At 41.9% G+C, this 26291-nt stretch overlaps 1 protein-coding gene across 3 annotated transcripts in view; it reads right to left on the reverse strand.

Annotated features, from left to right (window-relative positions):
- Positions 1–9302: 9302 nt before the first annotated feature.
- The window catches only part of LOC308081358 (actin filament-associated protein 1-like 1), a gene marked incomplete at its 5' end in the record, with an annotated part of 54144 nt that continues 37155 nt past the window's right edge, over positions 9303–26291 (reverse strand). For 2 of the 3 annotated variants that reach the window (XM_080457737.1, XM_080457736.1), the window contains 7 exons: positions 9303–11217; positions 12709–12837; positions 13394–13560; positions 14238–14420; positions 18325–18433; positions 21026–21095; positions 22542–22687. In XM_080457737.1, coding sequence (XP_080313863.1) covers positions 11188–11217; positions 12709–12837; positions 13394–13560; positions 14238–14420; positions 18325–18433; positions 21026–21095; positions 22542–22687 — 834 coding nt within the window. In that variant the 3' untranslated portion in view covers positions 9303–11187. The remainder of the gene's footprint in view (positions 11218–12708; positions 12838–13393; positions 13561–14237; positions 14421–18324; positions 18434–21025; positions 21096–22541; positions 22688–26291) is intronic. The other variant, XM_080457738.1, reaches the window with a different exon arrangement.

Below are 26291 nucleotides of genomic sequence, written 5' to 3' on the forward strand. Positions count from 1 at the left end.
GAACCACTGGTTTAGAGGAGCCTCAGTGTTTGATTCAAACCACCATGAGTGAAAATCATACAGAATTGATGGCACCCAGATAGGGAAATACACACTCACACATACAGTATGCATGCACTCTAAATACACTGACAATACCACATAAATATGCACGCATGCACGCACACGCGCGCAAACACACACACGCGTGCGTGCGCGCAGGCGTGCGCGTGCATGCATGCATGCTAGCACACACACAGTAGGTATTGATGTGAAATTTGTGAAATGTACAGTGGTTTACAGTATAAAACACCAACCAGATTTTCGAGCATTTTCTCAAACAGGAATACAAGAGTTCTTCATCTGTACATGAAAGCAGTGAGTCCTCCTCATGGCTGTAATTCTCCTGCCAGGTGGAGAGGAAAGCAGAGTGTGTCATCTGTCATCCTCTCTCCTCCCCTCTTCCTCACGCTCTCTTGCATTTCTCCCTTTACCTTGCCACTCATTTGTGTTTCAGGTCACAAAGCCCAGGGTGTCCCTCCATGACTATGTCTTTTATTAGTATCCGTCCGTCCTTCCGTCCATTCATCGCTCTAGGTCACCTTCTTTGGACACCCGCTCCTGAAGAACGAGGACACAGGAGGACACCGTGCAGGACAAACTTCATAGTCTCTGTAACTTTCCCCTCATACACTCAGAGGCTCTTGTGTAATAAGCCCGTGCATTACAAGGTTCCACACGAGTCACACATGGCTCAATGCCACGGTCACGATGAATAGTTCAGAAGTCATTAGGCTGTATGCACAACAAATGTGCTCATAACTGACTGTCTTGACCTTGACCTTTGACCGCCAAATTGTACTCTACCACGATGAGATATTAACCCATTAAGACCTGAGGCCGATTCTACAAATGCCTTCTAAACCAGTAGTTAAACCAGGGTTAAGCTAGAGATGTAATACAGTGTTTATGAAGTTTCATGGCCTTGTGTTGTGATTACAGTTGCTGAGCTGCAAAGCGATTGTGAACCTATACTGTAATGTATCCTTCTGTGTGTATCTATTGTATGTCACTCTGTCCCAATGACTCAATACATTATAAACATCACATCACAGGACCATGAAACTTCATATATTAGATGTCTATCTCAATATGTGACATTGTGGAGCTATTTTGTGGTCAAAGATGAATGTTGCCCTTGTTTGATGATGATAGAGTGGATAGAGTCTTTGCGGACAGAGTGACATACATACATACATACATACATACATACATACATACATACATACATACATACATACATACATACATACATACATACATACATACATAACATACATAATGTACGGACATACATACATACATACATACATACATACATACATACATACATACATACATACATACATACATACATACATACATACATACATACATACATACATGCCAACATAACCCAAGCACCTGTGATGTACGTGCATGCATGTGCGCACACTGGACACAGAGACACAGCGTTTCAGGAGATTTGAGTTTGATGTTATACTGTACGTTAGACAGTGTAAGTATTATTATTGGGGCATGCCTCCTGGCAGAGAATGTTGTGCTCCTTTCTAGTTACAGTTGGCTAATTAAGTCTAATCATAAGCCCATGTTGGTAGCATTAAATACATTGGTGTCTAATTAAAGCCTAATTTGGTATAATACTGTAGGTCCAACAGTAGCATATTTTCCATCTGATGGAATTGTATTTGATTTCTAATTAGACCTTGCCAAAATCTTCTATCTTGGAGTATAATTTGGTATAAAAGTACATTTACATTATATACTTTGGGTATAATATGGCAATACAGTGTAGTCATACTTTATGTGTATGCCGTGTACGCCCATTTCCAGATTTATTATTAATGAAGATCCAGCATGATCGAAACGTTGAATTGCAATAAAATAGTATTAGTGTGCCGATATAATTGTTTTCTTTATGTTGATCTTTTGTTTGTCCTGAACCTGGCTACTGTAGCTATGTGCACACACTATGTCTCTTGTCTAAATACGGTATAACTGTGGTTGTTTGTTTACTGTATAATAAAGAACAAAATGATCTCTAGTTATCTAATGGGATCAAAAGGTACAGCTGGTTTAGTGTACAGTAAAATAAAGCATGAATTAATAAAATCTCATACCATGGCAAGAGTGAGCATAACATCAAGACACAAAGTGGTTAACCTCCATCAGCAATGTCTCTCACAGGCAGACATGTTGAGGCAGACAGGTGGCAACAAGATGGCATCAAGACATGGTGCCTCGTTTTGCGTTTCTCAGTGATATTGTAGATTTGTACTTGTTTTTTTCCCACTTCTACAGCAGCCACCTACTTGAGGTATGACACAGACACTCGAGCAGCCACCTACTTGAGGCATGACAAGAGATTTGATGATCCTGACACTTTTCCATTGGAATCCATCTGCTCACATGAACTGCAGGGGATCTGAAAAACAACAGCAAGCTTACAACCCAGACAACCTTGGGAGGGGAAGGACAGCTGGGCTGATGGTGATGGATTGAGATGGAGATCCAGCCGAACCACGGCTCCCCCATTGTGAACACTTTGGACAACAAACTAGATGAACTGAGAGCAAGGATTTCCTCTCAGTGTGAAACTAAGGACTGCAGCATTATCGCCACACAGAGACCTAGCTGTCGAACAGCATCCCAGATCATGCCATATCAGTGGGATTTACCATATTTCGGTGGACAGGGACAAAGAAATTAACATTCTGCCGTAGGCTAACACAGGACTATTAGCATTGCAGTGAATAAATATCCAGAGGCCATTTTCATCATGGTTGGGGATTTCAACAAAGCATCTCTGAGAATGTTTTTAACAATTTTCCATGAGGCAGCGGAGGGCGAGAGCGTATATACACAGACACGGTTCTGGACATAATCAAGAACTGCATAACTGGCATAGTCTCCACTATAACTGCCAGGATTTAGCCAAACCAGATGCCATGGATAAACAGTTCTGTGCAAAACCAGACATTGGATTCTCAACCCAGGAAACAGCTGAAAGGCAATTACGACCTCAGAACAGCGCTCAACTCAGGCAAAAAACAACTGCAGTGAGAGGCTTGAGTCACGACTAATCAGGAACAACCCACATAGCTTGTGGCAAGGATTACACACAATATCTGACTTCAGAGCGAGACCCAGTCACTCAGCTGTCACACGCTCCCAGATGAGCTGAACACCTCTTACACTTGCTTTGAGATCACTGACAACAACAACAACAACCCCCTGAACAGCTGTCTCCGCTGACAAGGCTGTTTGTGCTCCGGAAGGTGAAGTCATGCTCCATGCTTCGATTAGGAGCCGAGACCAGTATTGCTGAGGATACCAGTATATGTGCCGAAGATAACTGTCACAAAACAATGGTGAAGAGATGGCCTACAGCAGTGGCTCTCAACTTTTTTAGGCTGTGACCCCCCAAAATAATCACATCTGAACTGGGGACCCTCCACCCTGACAACCACTTGGAATGTAGGAGTTGAGGCATTACACTTATATTAGCCTCGGAAACCCAGGCTTTTTTTTTTGTTACAAAAGAAAAAAAGCCTGGGGGAGCTATGCAGGAACGATGGTCTTGGACCTTGTTATCTCCTAACCAATCAGAGTGCAGAGGGGCGTCGCTCTAAATCTGGTGACGTCAGCGTGCTCCGTGCACAGGCCGAGGGGGGGAGGGGAGGGGAGGCGGGGACATAGATTGGTGAAGCAATAGGAAGCCACGCACAAATCCGGGCGGCTGTGTTTGGATCCGCCCTTCAAGACCATGGATTGAGCTCGTAGCCTCAGGCTACACTTATATTGACTCAGTTCCACAGATAAATATTGTGAAAATAGCTGATCTACAAGGTGTTGTGAGCTTGTAGATCGTTTTTTTAAACAATTTTGTTTTACCTCTTTCTTATAATATTTGACATTTGGCCAACATTTGACCAGTTAGTTTGTTGATTACTTGGGATGCAGTAATGGTATTTTTCTTAGCTTTCTTTCTTTTTTTTAAGGTATCAAAGGTCTTAAAGGTCCTTATATTGTCACTTCACTGTCATCTGAGACCCCCCCCCCCCCCAAAAAAAAAAAATCATGTGGGGGACCCCCTGGGGGTCTCGACCCACAGGTTGAGAACCACTGGCCTACAGGAGAGAGGTCAAGAACTCACACAATGGTGCCCTGTGTCTCAACCTGTCTCTCAACATTGATAAGACCAAGGAGCTCATTGGGGAGTTCAGGAGGGCAAAATGTAGCATGCTCCATCTACAGTGGAGCAGGGGAGGGGGTCAGTGAGTTCAAGTTCCTCTGCGTTCACATCACAGAGGACCTGGGACGAGTATGCTGTCTGGAGGCTCTATGCAATGCAGCCATATTGTGAAGAAATTCACAGGTGTTGCCAATGATACTAATGAAGGCTCTGTTCCATTCTGGTCAAACAGTCAGGGTGCTGATATTGTGCATGTTGGCTCGACTGGAAACATTCTGCTATACCAGTGGCTGCTATAAAGTAAGGGTCCATTTGGTTCCATTTGTACACTCTCAGAGTTATGGGGTTGTGGAAATTAAAGTCTGAGAACCACTAAATGGAACAGAGCCTTCATTAATATCATTGGTAACACCTGTGAAGGAAGTGATAACATGGCTGCTGTGCATAGAGCCTATCGAAGTTTGCCATATAGGGCCCAATATCCTTCAGGCCTTGTAGAGAAAGCATCCTGACCAGTTACCTTGTACGGGAACTGTTACTGCCCTCGACTGCAAAGCACTTCAGAGGGCTGTGTTGGACAGCCCAGTGCATCAGTGGATCCGAGCTTCGCTCCAGGATATATACGATTGATGCTATGTCAGTAAAGCCCATGGATTTACGAAAAAACCCTGGACTTTCAGATGACAAGCAGTTCCACATCCACAAGACCAAGGCCAGTAGGCTCTGAAACAGATACCCCCCCAGGCAGGTTTATGAATGATTGACACTATAGGCGTGTTGCCTCCCTACTACACACACACAGACTTCACAAGACTACACAAACCCGCCACTCACACGCACGCACGCACGCACACCCACCCACACACACCCACACACACACACACACACACACACACACACACACACACACACACACACACACACACACATACATACACAAGCAACTAACACACACACACACACACACAATCACACATAGGACTCATCATCACACAATTTCAATTATTTAAACACATCCCACACACAGGCAGGCAGGCGCATGTGCTCCTGCCTATGCGTGTGTATATATATACACTGTAGGCTATTTAGTGTATATATATTTATCTATTGCTTAAATATGTATACTGTGTACATACATACTCTACGTACTGCATTTGTATCATATTTAGAGGTACTAGGAACCATGCACCTTAAAAGTACCTCAAAGGGTGCTATGACTAATGTACATATTTACTATTTCTTTACCTCATTACTTGCTGTTTTCTTAATTCTTTCTTTTATTATTGTTGCTACAATGTTGAGGGACCAAAGAAGTTTACTTATGTACGTGCTTATGAACTCATAATCGTTATATGTAAAACCAACAAATTCTTGCATCTTGAAATCTTGCATCTTGAATCTCGTTTCCAGATATGCTGACCAAGTTCTTCTGCAGAGACCAAAAGAAACCGACAGGGGGGAGGAGAGGAAAAGGGAAAAGAAGAAGAAGGGTACCCGGGCCATGAAAGACTTGACATGGAAACAAAGCCACGTACCACCCTATGCATGAAAACACAAGAACTGGGATGCAGAAAAAAAAGTCAGCAGGTGCTCTGGACTGATAATTCAAATCGTGAAATATTTGTCTCCAACAGAAGGCACTTTGTTTGATGAAGAGCTGGAGAGCAAGGTCAAGGACAAACCTGCAAATAACAGTGAAGCATGGTGGAGGTTGTTTTGGAGGTTTGGGGATGCATTTAGAGAGAGTTTGGAGATTTGGTCACAGTTAGTGGTCTTCTCATTGTTGAGAAATACCGTACAGTACCGGCAGAATCAGAATCAGCTTTATTGTCACATCAAAGGATTACAGGTGTAAAGAAGTGTGGGTGACATTCTTTTTTTCGTGCACGCTCCCTCATTTGTAGTTTTCGTGAGAAGAGAGAAGATAGAGGTAGAGTAAAGCCAAAGCCCATCAATAAAAAAAATTCATTCGGCAGCATGAGAACAAGCCCAAACGCACAGCCAGAGTAAAGAACTATATTCACTATTATTCAGCGAAAAGATGATCCGAGCCCTGATCTCAACATCATCAAGTCATTCTGGGTTTACGGTACACAAAGCACAAGCATTTGAGACAGAAAAACTGTGGCAAGTTTCTCCAACTTCCCTGCCGAGTACCTTAAAAATTGTGTGCGATTGTAACTACAGTAGGACAATTATTGCAGTTTTAAAGGCAATGGGTGATCACGCCAAATATTGAATTTATTTTTATTTTCTCTGTTTACCGCACTTTGTTGTTTATTGATAAACAACCCCTTCATGGCATTATTATTATAAGTGCCTAGAATCTTTGCAAAGTACTGTGTATGTATCATCCTTTTTTGTTCGCTCAAACATTTACAGGTATACAAAATTGGGGCTCTGTATTATTCAGCTGTTCACTACTGCTTAATGGAATTATTCTTATTAATTAAGGTTTCTGCCAGTTGTTGCTTATTATGCTAATAGTTTAAATTTACATTATAATGTCATTTAATGTTGTTGAACCCCATTAGGGATGTTGACAGGCTTTCTAACATCATTCAGTGTTTGTGGCATAAATAACTGCCAAAATAAAAAGCACAAGCATACAAGCATATATATTCATTTTATCCACTATGCTCAACACACTGAAACAAAGATAAACATATCACTCATCACTCTGTAAATGTTTATTTTCAAAATGTACTAAATAAAAAACATATTTCATACTTTATAAAATAGGAAAAAAATGATATTCAAGCTCACAACAAGCTTGTAGATATGCTATTTTTGAAGAAAAAAATAATGTGTAAAGAAAAGTGTAAAAAAAAAGGGTAAAATCTCTGCCTATAAGGAAATGCCCAACATAGGGACCCCAGATTGAAAATTATTAAATTATGTTTTTTTTTTAGGGTATAGAATTCACCTCTGTATTAGGAAATGAATGCGCACAAAGTGCTGATATATATATTGTAAGTTGCCACAAAAAAGTGGAGAGTCCTAGGGTTCCCAAGGATCCAATGCAAAAAAACAATAGCTGAGAACTCTGTAAGGTTTTCAGCCTGAACTGTTTGTTCATTTGCCTAAACAAAAAGTTGTAAAATAGCTGTTTGAAGGCATTAAAACTATTTTTGCATTGTACAGCGGTCTCCCTCCTCTATAGTTTTTCCATAATAGTAAATTAAAACTTTTTGTACGGTTATATCCATTGCAATAATAATGTGCGGTTGTCACAGAATCCCAAGGCACACCTTGAGTTGTCTTACAGCACATTGTTGGGGAACCAGTGCTCTACATCAGCAGAACAAATAACTTAACTGTTATTGGCCTTTTCTACATTCTACAGGTCTACATTTTTCAATGGAAGATTAGGGAGGCCACCTCCAACCACTGCTGATGTACTACTTATACTGTATTCATATATTCTACCATACAGAAAATTATGTGAAAATTAGTTCAGAATTGCAACTTTATTGCTCTAGTAACATGTTTCATTTCGTTTTTTATATATGTTTACGTTGTTGTGTGTTGTATCGTTTTGTCTATGCCAAGCACACTCCAAAACAAGCAATAATAAATTATTTAATCTTGAAATCAGTCTTGACTCATTGCACTGATCCCAGGAGACCTGGGTGATCCTCCTATAAATGCAGAGGTTCCTTGTTTGAGTCCCATACCTTCTGTAGGCAAAGAGTTAAACCTCTATATTTCAATTAATCACTGGCACTGCTATAGTGATTCCTAGGGGAAACCTTGGCACGCAACATGCTAAATGGGACTCCTCTCTTCCCAGCTCCAAAGGACCACCAGCATTCACGAAAGGTGTAGCCTTTTTACGGATTTTTATTAAAAACTTTAGGTGCATGGGCTGATAGCCAAGACAATATAAAAAATGAAACTAAACATAAAACTGACCTTACCTATCAAAAGAAAAATCACTAACCTACTGTATAACACCTAATCAAAACACAGGAGAAAACAAGATCAGTAAAAAGACTACACACCCTGGGACTACGCACCCCTACTAAACCCAGGCTTTAAAAAAACACTGAACAACACTAACAAACATTATTCTAAATGAGTGTGGCCTTGTTGTCGGCTGGCAATCTGGTTGGAGTGTAAAGAGGAAAGAACCCTGGAGCTGAACCTGAGGAAAACCAGCTTTTTAAACTTCCCTCCAGAAAGTTGGAAGGAACCAATCAGCTCCCTCCAACAATCTGCAAAATCAATCACTCATTCAATCAGCCAAGCACACCTGCATCCCATCACACGCACACACACACACACACACACACACACACACACACACACACACACACACACACACACACACACACACACACACACACACACACACACATACACACACACACACAGAAACACACAAACCTATCCACCTGTTTCCGCGGGTAGTTTCCTGATGTGTGGGAAACTTCCTGCGGGGGGACCGGAAGTAGGAAGTAGTGGCTCAGTGTGCTTATATTTGCCAGCAGAACGTAGCTGTAGCGTCACTGGTCGCATAATGCAAATGTAAACACACTGAGCTGCTAATTCTTACTTCCGGTCCGTCCGCAGGATGTTTCCCACACAGGATTTTTGCTCCAGTAAATTCCCGCGGAAACAGGTGGATACAGAAGATTAAAACACACAGTAGTACAGATGAAATTAAATTTACGTCCTCAGGGTCGTAACAAGGTTGGGATACCAACTTCCTATCCGGAGGGGGAACTCAACAAATCAGCTTCCATTTCGTAGTGTTCCAGTCCCAGTTTTGTCTTGGGCTATAATGGCTTTTATAATGGCTTTTATAAAATAATGAGAGTGAAAAGAGTTGATCAGGCTGAAACATTGACCAAATGTGGAGTCATACTGTATACATGATGACAGTCAGTGTCAGTCACACTAGCCACAGTGTGTGTGTGTGTGTGTGTGTGTGTGTGTGTGTGTGTGTGTGTGTGTGTGTGTGTGTGTGTGTGCACGGATTCAAAGGAGAAGTTGAATCACAGATATCTGAGATGTATGCAATATGCATGTGTCCTCAAATATGACAAAAGAGGCACAGAGTGAATCTAATTTAAAATACATTTATATGAAGACAAAACAATGTAATAAAGTGCAGTACTCATAGTTAGAAACAGTGGTTGGCATCAACACAAACATGTTTGGTTAAATCAAAAATACTTTCACATTACAATAACAAACAGTTGCTTCATTACATTTTGTAGAAACACCACCTGTAGGTTCTCCTAATACTGAAACAAACATCATTAAAAGTGGAATTTCACGAATACTCATAATTTAAGGTAGTTACAATAATTTATTTGGTTAGGTAAATTCTTCGTATAATCTTTTTTTATCTTACTTTGGCAAAAACAAAAAGGGGGAAATAATGTATCCTAATTAGTGGCCATCTATCATAACGTTCTTCATATTGTAGTGGGTAGACGGACAAAATTCACATACCGTCATTGTTATGGCACAAGTCAAACAAAACGGACACCTGAAATAAACTTGCATTTGCTATACTGTTTTCATATAAGAAATTAACCTCATCCCTGTATAAAGAAAAACTTGAAAGTCGGCTTAAAAGCATAAACTTGTTGAAACCTATTGCTTATTGTGTTTACATGACGTCACAGCACTATCTCAGAGCTCTGAGAAAGTCCAGAGTTTCCGACCAGGAATAACAAAGTTGGACGGAACATGTGGAATTTTTCCTACTAATAGGACGTCGGGAAATCCCATTTGGCACCAATGGACTGTTCATAATAGGTGTATGATGTCTTATAGTGACATCATGATTTGACAGCACCCACCAGTTGTTGTGTTGTCGTAACATGTGCTAGTGAAGTAGTTGCAGCTGTTCATAAAGAACGATGTAAGTTTGGGTTTGTTTCCACAAACATACATTTGTGTCCCTGACACTCTTGGATGAGTCCAGTTACACTGACATGTCATCTAATGCATGTTTCGCTGACATTGCAGGAGTTTTGGCCATAAGACATATGGCTACACCCACCAGTTGTTGTGTTGTGCTAACATGTGCTAGCAAACTATAAGTGGCTGCGGCTTTTCCTTTGAGTAAAAAGAGGACAATCAGAGAAAGGTCTTTCTCCTCCATCAGTGGCCAGTGTAAAATGTCCAGTAACTATGACAAGGGGAACCATAGTATGTATGACAAAAAAACAAAAAGAAATCCCTGATGTCTATCAAAACAATGGCATCTTTCATTGTCCCTATCAGCCCAGGGAACCATGGAATCTTCCTGAACATTCACCCCATGACACAATAAAGCCTCAGTTATACTGTGCTTGGTTGCGCGGGATGTCACGCACCAAAACTATTTTCGGTGAGCAACACCGGCGGCGCAGAAGTATGAATCAGGCTTTACCGTTTGAATTGCTCCGTCCCTTTGCCGTCCTGCCCATCAACATATCTCTCTTTCTCTGTAGCTCGTGATGAACTGTGGGTACTTTACATGCAGATGACGCACACAAACACAGCGATGCGTGCACTCGCAAATATGCGGCACACCCACATACACAGAAGTGTGTTTGTGTGCACATATGTGTACTGTAAGCATACCGCACAAACACACACACATGATGTACTTTTAGCGACCTATGAGTAGCAATACTGTACTGGACTGGTACTGTAGGAAAATGACCAAATGTGTGATATTTACATTGCTTTATAAATAAAAGTCCTTTCCTACATGCAGAATCCTTCGTCTGCATGCAAGCGTCGAGTCCTCCTCCTTGTCATGTTCCTGCCAGGTTGAGAGGAAAGCGTGTCCTCATCCGTCCTTGTCCTTCCGCTCCCCTCTTCCTCTTGCCCTCTTTTACATTTCTCCTTTCTTTTATTCTTCCGTCCTCCTGCCACTCATAACGCCACAAAGGCCAGGGTGTCCCCCCCGTGACGCTGTCCTTACTTCCATCCGTCCGTCGGTCCGTCTAGGTCACCTTCTTCTTGGACTCCCACTCCTGAAGAACAGGGACACGGCAGGACATGAGGACAGACGTCCATCGCTGTGACTTTCTCTCATAAACTCAAAATCACTCACATGATTACAAACGCACACATCAAATCAAATCACACAATTAAGCGGAACATAATGGTAGGGATGGGCAATTTAACCGAAAATATATCAAAACCAGTGGTGTAAAGTAACTAAGTGCATTTACTCAAGTACTGTACAATTTTGAGGTACTTTTACTTTACGGGAGTATTTCCAATTGTCTATACTTTTACTTCTACCCCACTACATCTCAGAGGCAAATATTGTTATTTTGCAGATATACATTATTACATTATAAAACATACATTACTTCAGCCCTATTTTATACCTAGGCTATTTGAAAATAGTCGATCTACAAGCTCACAACGCGTCGCATCACAACGCGTTTTGAGATTGTAGATCTGCTATTTTCAAACATTTTAGTACTTTTACTTTTGGTACTTAAGTACATTTTGATACCAATACTTTTGTACTTTTACTCAAGTAAATGTTTTATTCCGGACTTTCACTTGTAACGGAGTATTTCTATATTGCAGTATTGATACTTTTACTTGAGTAAAATATCTGAGTACTTTTTCCACCACTGCACTTAAAGGAGAATTTTGGACTAAAGTTTTCTTACCTTTTCTATGACGTTATGATATCTTAGGATGAATGGTACAGTAGAAAATTTTCATAACTCCACCCCTGAGCCGCCACAGCTTAAAAGGTGCGCGGATAGGCCTTAGGTTAGATCACATATTTTAATAGCTTTTTTTTTTTTTTTTTTTTGTGAGATCTGACGTTCATAGTGACAGAACACTGTCCCCAAAAAAGAAAAAAAACAGAAGTCTCGCTAGACGAGATTGAAATCTCGAGATTTCAATCTCGTCTAGCGAGACTTATGTTTTTTTTTTATTTTTATTTTTTTAGTTGCATAGTGTTCTGTCACTATGAACGTCAGATCTCAAAAAAAAAAAAAAAAAAAGCTATTAAAATATGTGATCTAACCTAAGGCCTATCCGCGCACCTTTTAAGCTGTGGCGGCTCAGGGGTGGAGTTATGAAAATTTTCTACTGTACCATTCATCCTAAGATATCATAACGTCATAGAAAAGGTAAGAAAACTTTAGTCCAAAATTCTCCTTTAACTCTGTATTAGGTTATACTTCGTTGTACCAAAAAAAAGCAAAAACAGCTAATCTACAAGCTCACATCTCGCATCGTGACGCGTAGATTTGCTATTTCTGTTCAGTACATTGTGATATTGATTTGAAGTCATATTGCCCAGCCCTAGCATTCAGGGACGTGATCATACACTCATTGCCCTCACCACAGGGACTTTCCGCCTCGTTAACTGGTATAATTTGGGGTTCCCTCAAAGGTCACGCAGGTTCAAACACACACAAATTATAACAGACAGAATGTCTCTCTCTCTCTCTCTCTCTCTCACGCACACGCACACGCACACAGCCTACCTTTGCTTTCTGCATGACGTTGCCTCGTGTGGCGGTGGTGCAGAGAGACGGCGGCCGTTTACGGAGCTCAGACGCTGAATTGACCGGTATGGTCTCACTGTAAACCTTCTCCACCTTACTGCCTTGTGCCTGGACACACACACACACACACACACACACACACACACACACACACACACACACACACACACACACACACACACACACACACACACACACACACACACACACACACACACACACACACACACACACACACACACACACACAATGTACATGGCAATCAAAGGAATGGCTCAGTGTAACGCATAGTATGGAACTAGAAAAACAGCAGGGATGAAAAAAGATACCACAGTGATGATAGAATCAAAACTTGATTATTATGGGGATAAAAATCCTACATTATTGTGCAAAAAAAGAGAAGAAGAAAAAATAAGAAAAGAAAAACTGTCGTAAAGGGAAAAAAGCAAATACAATAATATGGTTCTAAAAAAAACAATACTATGGCTCTATAAAAACTATATACCATATGGTGATCAACATCGCTACTGTGGCACAAAAATATGACACAGTCAAAATGTGGACATACACTGATGTAGCAAGGATAAATAGCAAACATAAATAGCAAAGTATTGGCCAGTAATGTTTTCATATTTAGCATAGTATGATATTGCAGGCAGCCTACCTTGACACTCATCTTGGTATCAGTGGGCGGACCCAGCGCTCCTCCAGCCAATGACTTCTTCAGGTTTTCCTTCACTTCTGTCAATCTGAGTTCTAGCTCCACCCTCTCCTCCTCCTTCTGTTTACACAGAGCTTCCAGACGAGCTAACCTCTGCTCTGCACCCCGGGCTAAACACACACACACACGCACACGCACGCACACGCACACGCACACACACACACACACACACACACACACACACACACACACACACACACACACACACACACACACACACACACACAGACACTCACACACACACACACACACACACACACACACACACACACACACACACACACACACACACACACACACACATACACACACGATAGTCAGTGGTGGAAAGTAACCAAGTACATTTACTCAAGTACTGTACTTAAGTACAATTTTGAGGTATTTTACCTGAGTATTTCCAATTTCCAATACTTTTACTTCTACTCCACAAAAACTCAGAGGCAAATATCATACTTTTACTCCACTACAGTTATTTGAAAACTTTTGTTACAAGTTACAGTTGCAGATATAAATTATTACATTATTAAAACACACATTAACTACTTTAGTCCTATTTTATACATAGGCTATTTTCAAACACTTTTACTCAAGTACATTTTCAATGCGAGACTTTTACTTGTAACAGAGTACTTCAATATCGCAGTATCGATACTTTTACTAAAGTACAACATTTGAGTACTTGTTCCACCACTGAGTATAGTATCGGTCTTGCAGTAGTGGTACGTACATCGGAAGTTTAAATGTAATCGTGAAGCTAGTTAGTAATACATGCAATTCCTCTCACTACCTTTGCCACTCTTCACCTCCTCCTTGGCCTCCTTCTTCTCCTTACGGAGGGACACCAGTGTGGTCTTCAGCTTCTCCTTCACCTTCTCCAGCTCTTCCTTCTGCCTGAGGTACCTCTTGGCGTCCTCCTCCGCGCGTGTCTTCCCGTACCGCCCGGTCTGGGAGTACTGGGTCTGGTTCACACCTGTGTGAACGGCAACAACCAGAGCCTTATATTAGAGAGTTCCGTCACTGAGGGGGCAGAAACAGCGTCGGTCAGCGTGGTTCATGTAAACTGGAAATAGTTACAAACGCCCATAGACTCCAATGCATTCCGTAAACTTCCGGTTTAGGGCTTTGTCACTATTCGCCAATAGAAGGCTATGTAGAAGACCTGGCCTGAAGAAGTGGATGGAGGTGACGTAACTGTCTTTGAATGGCTCTGGCAACAACAAGTTCCAGAAGAACAGCAGCATGATTAGCATTCATAGTGCTATAGCTTACCTTTCATGATAAGAGGAGCAAGTGGTGTAAATTAACTAGTACAGAGTACTGTACAGTACTTAAGTACAATTTGGAGGTACTTTTACTTTACTGGAGCATTTCCAATTGTCTATACTTTTACTTCTACTCCACTACATCTCAGAGGCAAATATTGTACTTTTACTCCACTACAATTATTTGAAAACTTTAGTTACTAGTTACTTTGCAGATATATATATATATATTTTTTTTAAATTCTTTATTTACCCAGGGTAGTAGCTGAGCACAAGTGCTCATTTTCAGCAACGCCCTGCAAAATACTATGCTAATATAAATCATTACATTATAAAACATACATTAACCACTTTAGCTCTGTTTTACCCAGGCTATTTGAAAATAGCCGATCTACAAGCTCACAACGCGTCGCGATGCGACGCGTTGTGAGCTTGAGATCTGCTATTTTCAAACATGTTAGTACTTTTACTTTTGGTACTTTAAGAATATTTTTATGCCAATACTTTTGTACTTTTATCAAGTAAGAATTTGAACGCCTTTTACTTGTGACAGAGTATTTTTATATTGTGGTATTGCTACTTTTACTTAAGTAAAATATCTGAGTACTTCTTCCACCACTGCACACCTGTGAACGGCAACAACAAGCCCAGAAGAACAGCAGCATGATTAGCATTCACAGCGCTATAGCTTTACCTTTCATGATAAGAGGAGCAACAAAGAGAAAGTCAGACGATCAATTATTCTGGGGGTTCTGAACCTTTTCTGGACGCGCGCCGGCGTGCATTTTCATCACGTTCAATTGTGTTCCTGGCTTATGGATCAATGGAACTAACGTAGTGTATCAGCTAACACAGGGAAGCTGTCAGAACCTTCGCTAAAACATCCGGGACAACGCTCCACACGTCCCACACTCTGCTCCCTTCTGGCTCCCTAGGCACAGCAGCCATATTGGAAAGAAATTGGGCCTCTTCCTTATTTGGTGTTACAAATGATACTAATAAAGGCTCTGTTCCATTTAGCGTCGCACAGTGCTTCTCAAACCTTTTCATTTCAAGGACCCCCATAACTCTGAGAGTGTACAAATGGAACCAAATGGACCATTACGGGTCGAGTACCCGTAAGGGACCATTTGGAACCCCCTCAAGGGGAACCATGAGGGTCCCTGGACCACACTTTGAGACCCACTAGTGTTAGCAGAGTGTTTCCAGTGAGCCAACATGCACAATATCATCACCCTGACTCTGTTTGACCAGAATGGAACAGAGCCTTCATTAGTATCATTGGTACAGTAACACCTGTGAAGGTCTTTCCAATGCGGCTGCCGTGCATAGAGCCAATTAGAACTGCAGACTCACTCCCAATCTTCTGCCGTATTCTGAAGACTCTCCTCTTCAGACTCCACCTCAGCCCGTAGCACTTGCCCTAGCCTTGACCACCTTGCAGGATTATGCAAAGGCTAAAATGTAGCTTAGATAGCATGTTATGTAGACAGATGCCAGGCATCCTATAATGTGTAGTTTCAATGTACAGGCTGATGATAGGTTCTTGGTTTACGTATGTATTCATTATTATTAGACTATTGGTTTACTTATGTATTACTTTATTATTAGATTTCTATTTCTATGCATTTGATGTATTATTGATGTATTATTGATGTATTACGATATTATCTTGTGTCCTTGCGTACTGTAAATCGCTCTGGATTAAGAGTGTCTGCTAAATGCCTAAATTGTAAACTGTAAACTGTATACTTTAAGTTCCTATTTAGTATTTATCAGTATCACAATGACAACTCCATTTTCAAAGTTTTAAAGACAACATTTTGGTTGAGAATCACTGAATTAGTGTGTCCACCAAAGTGTCCCCCCCCTGCTGAAAGCGCAAGGCGCTCTTCTGAAATGCTCATCTGAGCATCGCTTGAGGGTGGAGCAATTTTTGAAAAGTGAAATGAAGTGAAATGAAATGAAAAGTGCAATGCGCTGTGAGCGTGTTCTGCCCCTAAGTAGTGTGTTTTTTTCAACTCTCGCTGACCAGATAAAAACGGCAAATGTGCACGTTCTCAGCGCAGGACAGACGCTCAGGGCCTCGTCGTCACGCTCCTGGCGTTTCTAGTGTAGCGTAAATACAACACGGCTGCACACGCTGCGCTCAGGGGGAGAGAAAAAAACGCCTTGGTGGACACAGCCGCTTAGGCAGTCACTCCCTTTGTCAATTATTCTGGTCTGTCAACCATAACCTGCCAGGTACTCAGCCAGTGGCAGAAAATGTACTCACATTTTTTACTTAATATTGCAATGTAAAAATACTCTGTTACAAGTAAAAGTCCGGAATGAAAAATTTACTTGAGTAAAAGTACAAAAGTATTGATATAAAAATGTACTTAAAGTACCAAAAGTAGAAAGTACTTATTGTGCAGAATGTCCCACTTCACAAGTTTTCAAATGTATAAAATGTATAGAAATCATTAGAAAACAGCAGATCTACAAGCTCACAATGCGTTGCATCGCGACGCATTGTGAGCTTGTAGATCAGCTATTTTCAAATGGCCGAAATAGGGCCGAAGTGAGTAATGTATAATAGTAATCAAAATCTACAAAGTAACTAGTAACTAAAGTCCGCTATTTTCAGCTAGCTTGATAGCACAGATAGGACAGCCACCAAGGAGACAGGCAGGCAAAGTAGTTCAGTAGTCCAATGAAGGCTCAGCTGTTTTTAAAGCCACTATAAATGGTGAAGATCACTTGTTCTCACATTCCTTCCTAGCCATTAGATCTGGGAGGTGAAGGCCATTCATTATCACATTAAAAAAGCTAGCTTTTCTTTGTGTAGTCCTTGATGATATTATTTTATGTGCTTTTTCAAATTGTCAAATCAAATTAAATCTACAGCAGCAGTCTGGATACACTGGTCTAGAGTTATATAGATAATATAATATAATAGGACGAGGTTGGTTCACAGCAAGAAGGTTACATGGCTCCTTTGCATGTTCTCCCCAAGCTTGCGTGGGTTTCCTCCCACACCATGAAGACATAACAGCTATAATACTGTAGACTGGGCGATCACCTGAAAAGATTTTGTGCCATAAACGAAGATTTGTCAACATGTGTTAATATTCTTTGAAAATAGCAGATCTACAAGCTAACAACATGTCGCATATTTTTGAAATAGCCAAGAATAAAATAGGGCTCAAAGCGTGTTTAAAATGTTCCTAATTTTTGCCGGGGACCTCCTGGAACCCCCTCAAGGACCCCTGCTGTGGGTCCCCGCATCCCACTTTGAACCACTGGCTGTAGGTACACACTCCTGCCATTGCCCTTGACCAAGGTAGTGGCACTACAACTGTGTGAGTCAGAGTCGGTCCCCCTCCGGGCTGATCACTGCATTGTATCTGCTCACTGCTACTGAAGCAGTTTAGTTAGGATGGGTCAAAGGCAGAGGAGAGGACACGTTCCCCCCCCCAGGGGGGAATAATAAAGTAATTCACATTAAAAATAGCTGGGGATTCCAAGGTCTCAGTGTGTCTCAGTGTGAATCGTGAACACTCAGCATTGATTTTTTTTGTGTTGCATAGCTTTTAGTATTCATGCAGGAACAGACTAATGAATACCCACTGGAGGCATGTCTCTTGATGGCCGCCTGCTGTTCGGTCTTATCAGACTCTCTGCTGGAGAAGGAGGCATGGCGTCTCACCTGGCCTGGCCTGCTCTCTGCCACCTCCTGCTGGAAGGAAGGGAACACAACAACGCATTAAGTAGTTTATGGTACCACGTACCACAGTACCAGTAGTGGAAAAAGTGCTGTTTACTTAAGTAAAAGTATCAATACTGCAATATGGAAATGTTGAAAGTTTTACTTGAAACCCTGTTACAAGTAAAAGTCCGGAATTCAAAATTGAGTAAAGAAGTACAAAAGTATTAGCATCAAAATGTACTTAAAGTACCAAAAGTAAAAGTACTCATTATGCAGAATGTCCCATTTCAAGTTTTCTTAATGTACTGTATACAAATCTTTTGAAAATAGCAGATCCACAATGCGTCACATCGCGACACAGTGTGAGCTTGTAGATCGGCTATTTTCAAATGGCCGAAATGTATATAGGGCTGAAGTGGCTAATGTATGTTTTGTAATAATAATAAAAATCTACAAAGTAACTAGTAACTACAGCTTTCAAATAAATGTAGTGGAGTAAAAGTACAATATTTGGATCCAAAATGTAGTGGAGTAGAAGTAAAAGTATTGGAAAGTGGAAATACTCAAGTAAAGTACAAATACCTCAAAATTTTACTTAAGTACAGTTCTTAAGTAAATGTACTTAGTTACTTTCCACCTCTGGTGTGTACTTATGTAAGTTTTTGTTTTCATTACTTAAAATTAGTTTCACCTGTCATGTTATTATCTGGGTCAGGTCAGGTGATTGCCTGCTATTGGTTTTGTAGCTATAGCTGAGGCCAAACTCGTGTTTCATATGTTTTCTTTTATTAATTAAAGCTCTGATTAAGACATACGGCAGTGTTTCCCAGCCTAGGAATCATTTTAAACATGTTGCACAAAATCATAACTTGTTCTCCGGTATTATAATTGTCAACAAATAGTGATTTTGTTTTTTCAAACTTTTTCAAAAAGTGTCTGTGTCTGTGTGTCTGTGTCTGTGTCTGTGTCTGTGTCTGTGTCTGTGTGTGTGTGTGTGTGTGTGTGTGTGTGTGTGTGTGTGTGTGTGTGTGTGTGTGTGTGTGTGTGTGTGTGTGTGTGTGTGTGTGTGTGTGTGTCTGTGTGTGTGTGTGTGTGTGTGTGTGTGTGTGTGTGTGTGTGTGTGTGTGTGTAAATGCAGGGGGTCTCAGTTTTTGGCAGATGTAAAAGCGAGGGCTCCAAGGGAAAAAGTTTGGGAGCCACTGACAGTAGAGTGGTCCAAACATGTTGCCTTTTTGAACAATTTAGCCACTACAATAATGATGACATTTTATGTACTTCCGTTCTCGTTGACTTTTTCTTACATTTGGAGTGCCTGGATTGCTTTCCTCTTTACATTATTTAAACGCGTTGTAAAATTTGGCATTCATATTTAATTTATGTACTAATGTACTTACATTTTAGAACATTTGACAAATGCTCTTATTCAGAGTGACTTGCAATAAGTGCAAAAGTAGAGCAGTATAGTCAATAATGCAAGAGGTAAAAAAGACTGTAGAAAAACAGGACAGGAAAAAGAAAAAAGTATCACCAGCACTAAAGAAGAAATAATAATCATATATACGATGTTGCTTTTATATATAGAATTTTAGTTATATTACTGTGAGTGGACACAATGTCAACAAGTCAGATTGTTCCAGGCTACAACAGTAAAGCCTCTATTTCGTCACTAAACTAAAATGGTGCTAAAAAGCACTAAAAGTGGTTCTTTGGCTAGGAGAACCTCTTTTGGTGCTATATAGCACCTACTGTATTTTTTAACAACTTGAGCTCTATTATTAGATTGTCCTTGTGTGATTTAAAAGATGAATGCAAAACATTTTTCATTTTGTGCTTTCTATCGTTTGCAGGATTTTTTTTACCTTTTCAGGGGCACTCTGGTATTCTAGACTGTATTCAAATTGTCTAATGGGTCGACGGGCAGGCCTGCTGGCAACCTCTAAAGAACCATACAGGGGTTTAACAGTTTTCTTTGTACGGCAGTGGTGCTATATATACCCCCTGGACCACCCCAAAGAACCGCTGAAGAACCAACAATTCTTTGTGAGCTATACCATGCTGTCTCACACCGGCAATAGCAGATCTACAAGCTAACAAAGTGTTACCATGTGAATCACAAAGAAAACTCATTTTATCAACATTTCTTTTTCAAAATTCATTATTTTCTTATTATGAATGTTATTTTATCATTCAAATCTTAGTGTTTTACCACTTATTGGGGGGCCCACTTGAAATATCCTCACGGCCCACCAGTGGCCGCGGCCGACAAGTTGGGAATGGCAGTGATAGAGGAATGAAGATAAGACGAGGGAGAGTGGGGGATGAGGGTGTGGGGGTGTGAGGGGGTGGGGGGGTGGGTTATCTGGTCCAACGCTGGGCGCCTCTGCGTTGCGCAATGCCAGGAATGCGACAGAGGAATATGATGGTATTTCAGGATCAACGGGACCACACACATGCACTCACACACATGCACTCACACACATGCACTCACACATGCACTCACACACATGCACTCACACACATGCACTCACTCACACACACACACACACACACACACACACACACATGCACTCACACACACACACACACACAGACAGAGACACGGAGCGGACAGTGTTTCCTCACCGCCACACTTTCATACACCTCGTCGTACATCCTGGAGTCTGCCGATGCCCCGTTGTTAGTGGTGGTCCATCTAAGAGACAGACAGACAGACAGACAGACAGACAGACAGACAGACAGACAGACAGACAGACAGACAGACAGACAGACAGACAGACAGACAGACAGACAGACAGACAGACAGACAGACAGACAGACAGACAGACAGACAGACAGACAGACAGACAGACAGACAGACAGACAGACAGACAGACAGACAGACAGACAGACAGACAGACAGACAGATCATGTAATTCTGTTAACCATTAAGACCGGAAAGCATCTGCCATATTTTATTTGAACCACTTTAACCATTATTTTATACTTTGGCTATTCAAAAATAGCAGATATACAAGCTCATAGCACGGCACCGAGTGCCGCGCTATGAGCTTGTAGATCTGCTTGTAGATCTGCCTTTTTGAAAAATGTGTGCAAATCTTTGAATAGATATATTTTTAAAGCGAACATTTGTAACTCAAATCTTTGCTTCTGGGGGGTCCCTGGAACTAAATATTTTGAGATGGGGGTCCGCGGCCAAATACATATCATTTCGGGGGTCCTTGACATGAAAAAGTTTGAGAACCACTGATATTATAGCAACATAAGAAAAGAAAACTGTTAGGATTTAGAAGACATTTGTAGAACCGGCCTCAGGTCTTAATGGGTTATCACCGATACATTATAACTCTATGGTTATAACCACTTGAAGCATCCCTATTCTGGGGGCGAACATTCGGCGAAGTGATTTGGTGTAGAGGGAAATCCTTGAGAATTGTGTACAGACAGAGCCCTGGGGAAGCCCAGGCAACGAAGTACGAATAGGATTTCTCTATCTGTCAGGGCCAGTAGACAAAGCATTGGTACAGTGTGTTACAAGCAGATGCATTGCGTGTGGGGTTTCTTCTTGCCAAAGCAAGTTGGCAGCCCCCATGTCCCTGGCTGGGCTTATTACAAAGCATAACAAAGACTCAAAGATTGAGAAAAAGAAAAACTCAGTAATTTATGTCCAATAATGTTCAATGTGTATGACAGTGGTTCTCAACCTTTTCAGGCCTCGACCCCCCAAAATAATCATATTTGAACTGGGGACCCCCCATTTCTTTTAGATACATATTGTGAAAATAATTTTGTGAGCTTGTAGATCGGCTATTTTCCAAATCTTTGCCTCTTTCTTACATTATTTGACAATTTGGCCAATGTTTTAAAGTAAAGTTTGTTGATTACTTTTGTTGCAGTAATGGTTTTTTGTTTTAGGTATCAAAAAGGTCTTAAAAGTCCTTAAATTGTCACTTCACTATCACCTGGGGATCCCCCCAAATTCATGTGGGGACCCCCCTGGGGGGTCCCGACCCACAGGGAGGTCCCCACGGTTAGAGCTGAGTAAAATCTGAGTAATTTTTCCATCATCACTTGCAAGTTCCACAGACAGACAGACAAACAGACAGACAGACAGACAGACAGACAGACATGTGTGACTCACAGGAAGGAGTTTCTGGCAGCATGTTTTATATCAGTGAGAGTGTCCACGTCGATGTAGTCGTAATGGAGCTCCTCGGGCAGGGTGGCGCTGCCCGACTCTGCTAACAATACACCCAACCAGCGACCCATATCCTCTGAACAGCTGGCCTGGTGGACACACACACACACACACACACACACACACACACACACACACACACACACACACACACACACACACACACACACACACACACACACACACACACACACACACACACACACACACACACACACACACACACATGTATGACATACTGTGGCTGTTTGGCAGCTAATGCAACAAAGTGCACCAAAATAACATTTAATTAAATGCTATATCACCCTAGTAATTCTGATACCCACCCCGGAGGCCTAGACCTACTGTATAGCCTTTGATTAGACAATGACATCTACAGTACAAAGCATATTTGAGGGTCACCGTCAGCCCATAATATACTTTTAGTCGACTAAATCAACTGTACATTTAGTCGACTATAATCTTATGATATTTAGTCGACTAAAACTAGACAAAAACTAAAACATTTCAAATGACTAATCAAAATTTGCTGTCAAAATCAACACTGATTGGGAGATTGTGGAATAGATGAGCTTAGAGATCGTCTTTTTTCAGCAAAGAGCTTTGGTATTGTGGAATAATCCATGATTATGAAAGATAATTGTGTATTATTATTGGTGCAACAGCAATGTGCTTTTATTGTCCTGCAGGAGTTAGCAAACATGTACTGTTTGAGTTGAGCCTAGTGGTACAGAGTGGGCAGAGGCAGGCTCCCTGCTGTGCTCCTGAGCTTCAAAGACTTCTTGCATACCAGAGACAATAGGCCTTTGTGTGGAAGATAGGGAACAGGTCTCGCTATCAGGTGGTGGGTTTCTAAACAAAAGAGATAGCAACTCCGAGCGGGGGAGCTCTGAAGAGAGTGTGACAGGAAGCGGCAGGCAATCGCAAGGCTTTGTGGGTAAACAGAACTTCCGGTTGCTTGAACCTCCCTGAAGGAGGGCACTGTGTGAGAAGTTTATAAAGGAGCCTGTCTAGGAACAAACTTCAGATTCGATAAGTAACTGGCCATGGGTTGTCCCTCGAATATGGGTTCTTGAGTGACCCATTGATCATCTGGAAGAGAGTGGAAAGTCAATAGTAATTAAAGCATTGTAAATGATTGTATGTTTGATGTGTTCATAATGGGATGAAGTCATATCTTAATACTGTGAATGTTCTGTGCTTGTTTTCTCTTACCAGGTTTTATTACCTAACTATTTACCTAAATGTATTGTATGTGTGATTGGGAAAATAAATCACCTTAAAAGACATTTGGTACGAGTAATGCCTTAGACTCCTCTCTCTCTCTACCCTTTCATTTGGGCTTAGTAACCGTTGTTTAACTCTGCACAAAGCAGAAAACTAGGTTGGCTATAAAAGTGAACAGTAATAAAACTATTTATGCCCCCGGAGGAGGCATCTATGAGTTTTAGGCAGAATAGCCGTGTTATACAGAGGTATAACACAGTTATTGAACTCTGCTTATTACACAGTAATAAGACTGTAGTGTCCCCGTGGGGGACATCTCAGAGTTAATAAGCGAATGACACAGTGATTGAACTCCGCTTATTACAGAGTTATTAAACTATGCTGGCTTTTAATAAGGCCTTCAGAGTTTAAGTATTAATTACATAGTAATTGAGTGTTACAGAGTAATTAAACAATTATGAACCCTTGGAGCCTATGTGAATCTAGAAAGGTATTAGGTCAGTCCTGTAAGCGGATCACATAATTGTATAATCCTGCCAATAGTCTGATGGTGAAAACCATTAGAGGCTGGATTTAATGTGTGTTATCTAGTGAGATAACATAGCATAAAAAGCTCCTATAGCCTTAGGAGGAAAAACGCACTGTCTCTTTAAGATGAGAAGTGAGTTGTAACGAAATAAAGTATCTATTAGACCTGGTTATGGGACAGGTTAAAATAGGTTAACAGCACTAACACTGAGGAGCTGAGGGAGAAGCTAGAAGCTAACCACAGGTTATGTAGCTTTAGGCTACCGTTAAAAGTTTGATTAGCGTACCAGAGGGGGTGGGGGTTGCTACCAGCTAACTTTTCCTTTGTCTAGCATAGTGCTAAGCTAACAGCCACTGGGAGGGGGTGGGGAATTGGCTACCAGTAATTCAATGTTTAACCAGACCTTATGATAGACTGATACTGTGAGTAACTAGATGATTAGTGTACAAGAACAGGGGATCAATGGTAATCATTGTGGGTTAAATAATAGAATGTACATTGGTAGAGCAAAATATATCCTATCCAGTATTAATTAACAAAATTAACTAATGTAAGTAGACCATTAAAAGGCTTCTTGCGTGGAATGCTGATAGGGTGGGTGCTATTTTACAGGTTAGCACAGTGTTAATTAATTATTGTTGTTATATAGCTAAAGGCTGAAACAACACTGTTACTTGCTAAAAATAACTGACGATTACTGTCACAGCCCATGCGAATTAAGACTAACAGACCTTATACCCAAACAAGGGAGATGGAAGTGTTAGTTGAGTTAATAGGGAAGTGTGAAGCAGCTCAAGCAGTTTTTAGGAGGGAAGTAAAGTTTATTGTCCTGCTGGATTTACCAAAAGAAAGGGCGGTAAGGGAGCTAAGAGCCGAATTAGCTAGATTCCTTAAGGTTGTTACATATTCTATCGCCATACTAGAAATTGATGAAGAAAGTTCATCTGAGATCTGCAGGATGCAGGATGACTGTTGCCTAGAGTATGAGGAAACTTTGAGGCAGGTCTGGTTTGAAGCGGCCCAGGAAGAATATGGGTCCCGCTTCACACATCCCAAAGTGAGTGAACTCCCTGCTGTGAGGGACAACGCGGCGGAGGGATATCTCCTCATGACGACACGCTGGGAAAGCTCAGAGGACGTCGCTTCCAACCCACTCTTCACGACGGAGGTCACAGATGGCATCACTCAAGGGGACGCAGAGACCCCTTTCCACGCTGCTCCGAGGGAGGCAGGGACCCCTTTCCACGCTCCGAGGGAGGCAGAGACCCCTTTCCACGCTGCTCCGAGGGACCACGCGGAGAAGGAGGTCAATCCTGAGGAAGTAACTGCGGAGAACCAGTCACTGGAGATCGAGAGAGCAGCTGCAAAGGTGCCACTGGTGATCGATGGAGCTGGACCTGGGGACGAGACGCCTGCGGAGGAAGCCGAGGGGGATCGACCAGAGGGAGCCAACGTCGCAGATGAGCAGACCGCCAGGGAGGCAGCTTCAATGGACGTCGCCACGGCGGTGACCAACCCACTCTTCACGAGGGTGTCAGAGGACGCCACTGCTGCGACGGACGACGCCGCCAGCCCACTCAACACAGAGGGGTGCCAGCGACTGGAGGTCACTGAACCAGGAGAGACCCCATTCCACGCTGCGATCGAGAGAGCAGCTGCAAAGGTGCCACTGGTGATCGATGGAGCTGGACCTGGGGACGAGACGCCTGCGGAGGAAGCCGAGGGGGATCGACCAGAGGGAGCCAACGTCGCAGATGAGCAGACCGCCAGGGAGGCAGCTTCAATGGACGTCGCCACGGCGGTGAAAGTCTTCACCAATCCACTCGACGCAGAGGGGAGCCAGTCACTGGAGGTCGCTGAACCAGGAGAGAAGCCGGCGAGGGCGTCAGTAGACGCCGCTGCTGCGACGGACGTCGCCGCCAGCCCACTCAACACGG

Source organism: Gymnoscopelus braueri, assembly GCF_963280865.1.
Source record: "Gymnoscopelus braueri genome assembly, contig: SCAFFOLD_273, whole genome shotgun sequence".
Classification (NCBI taxonomy): domain Eukaryota; kingdom Metazoa; phylum Chordata; class Actinopteri; order Myctophiformes; family Myctophidae; genus Gymnoscopelus; species Gymnoscopelus braueri.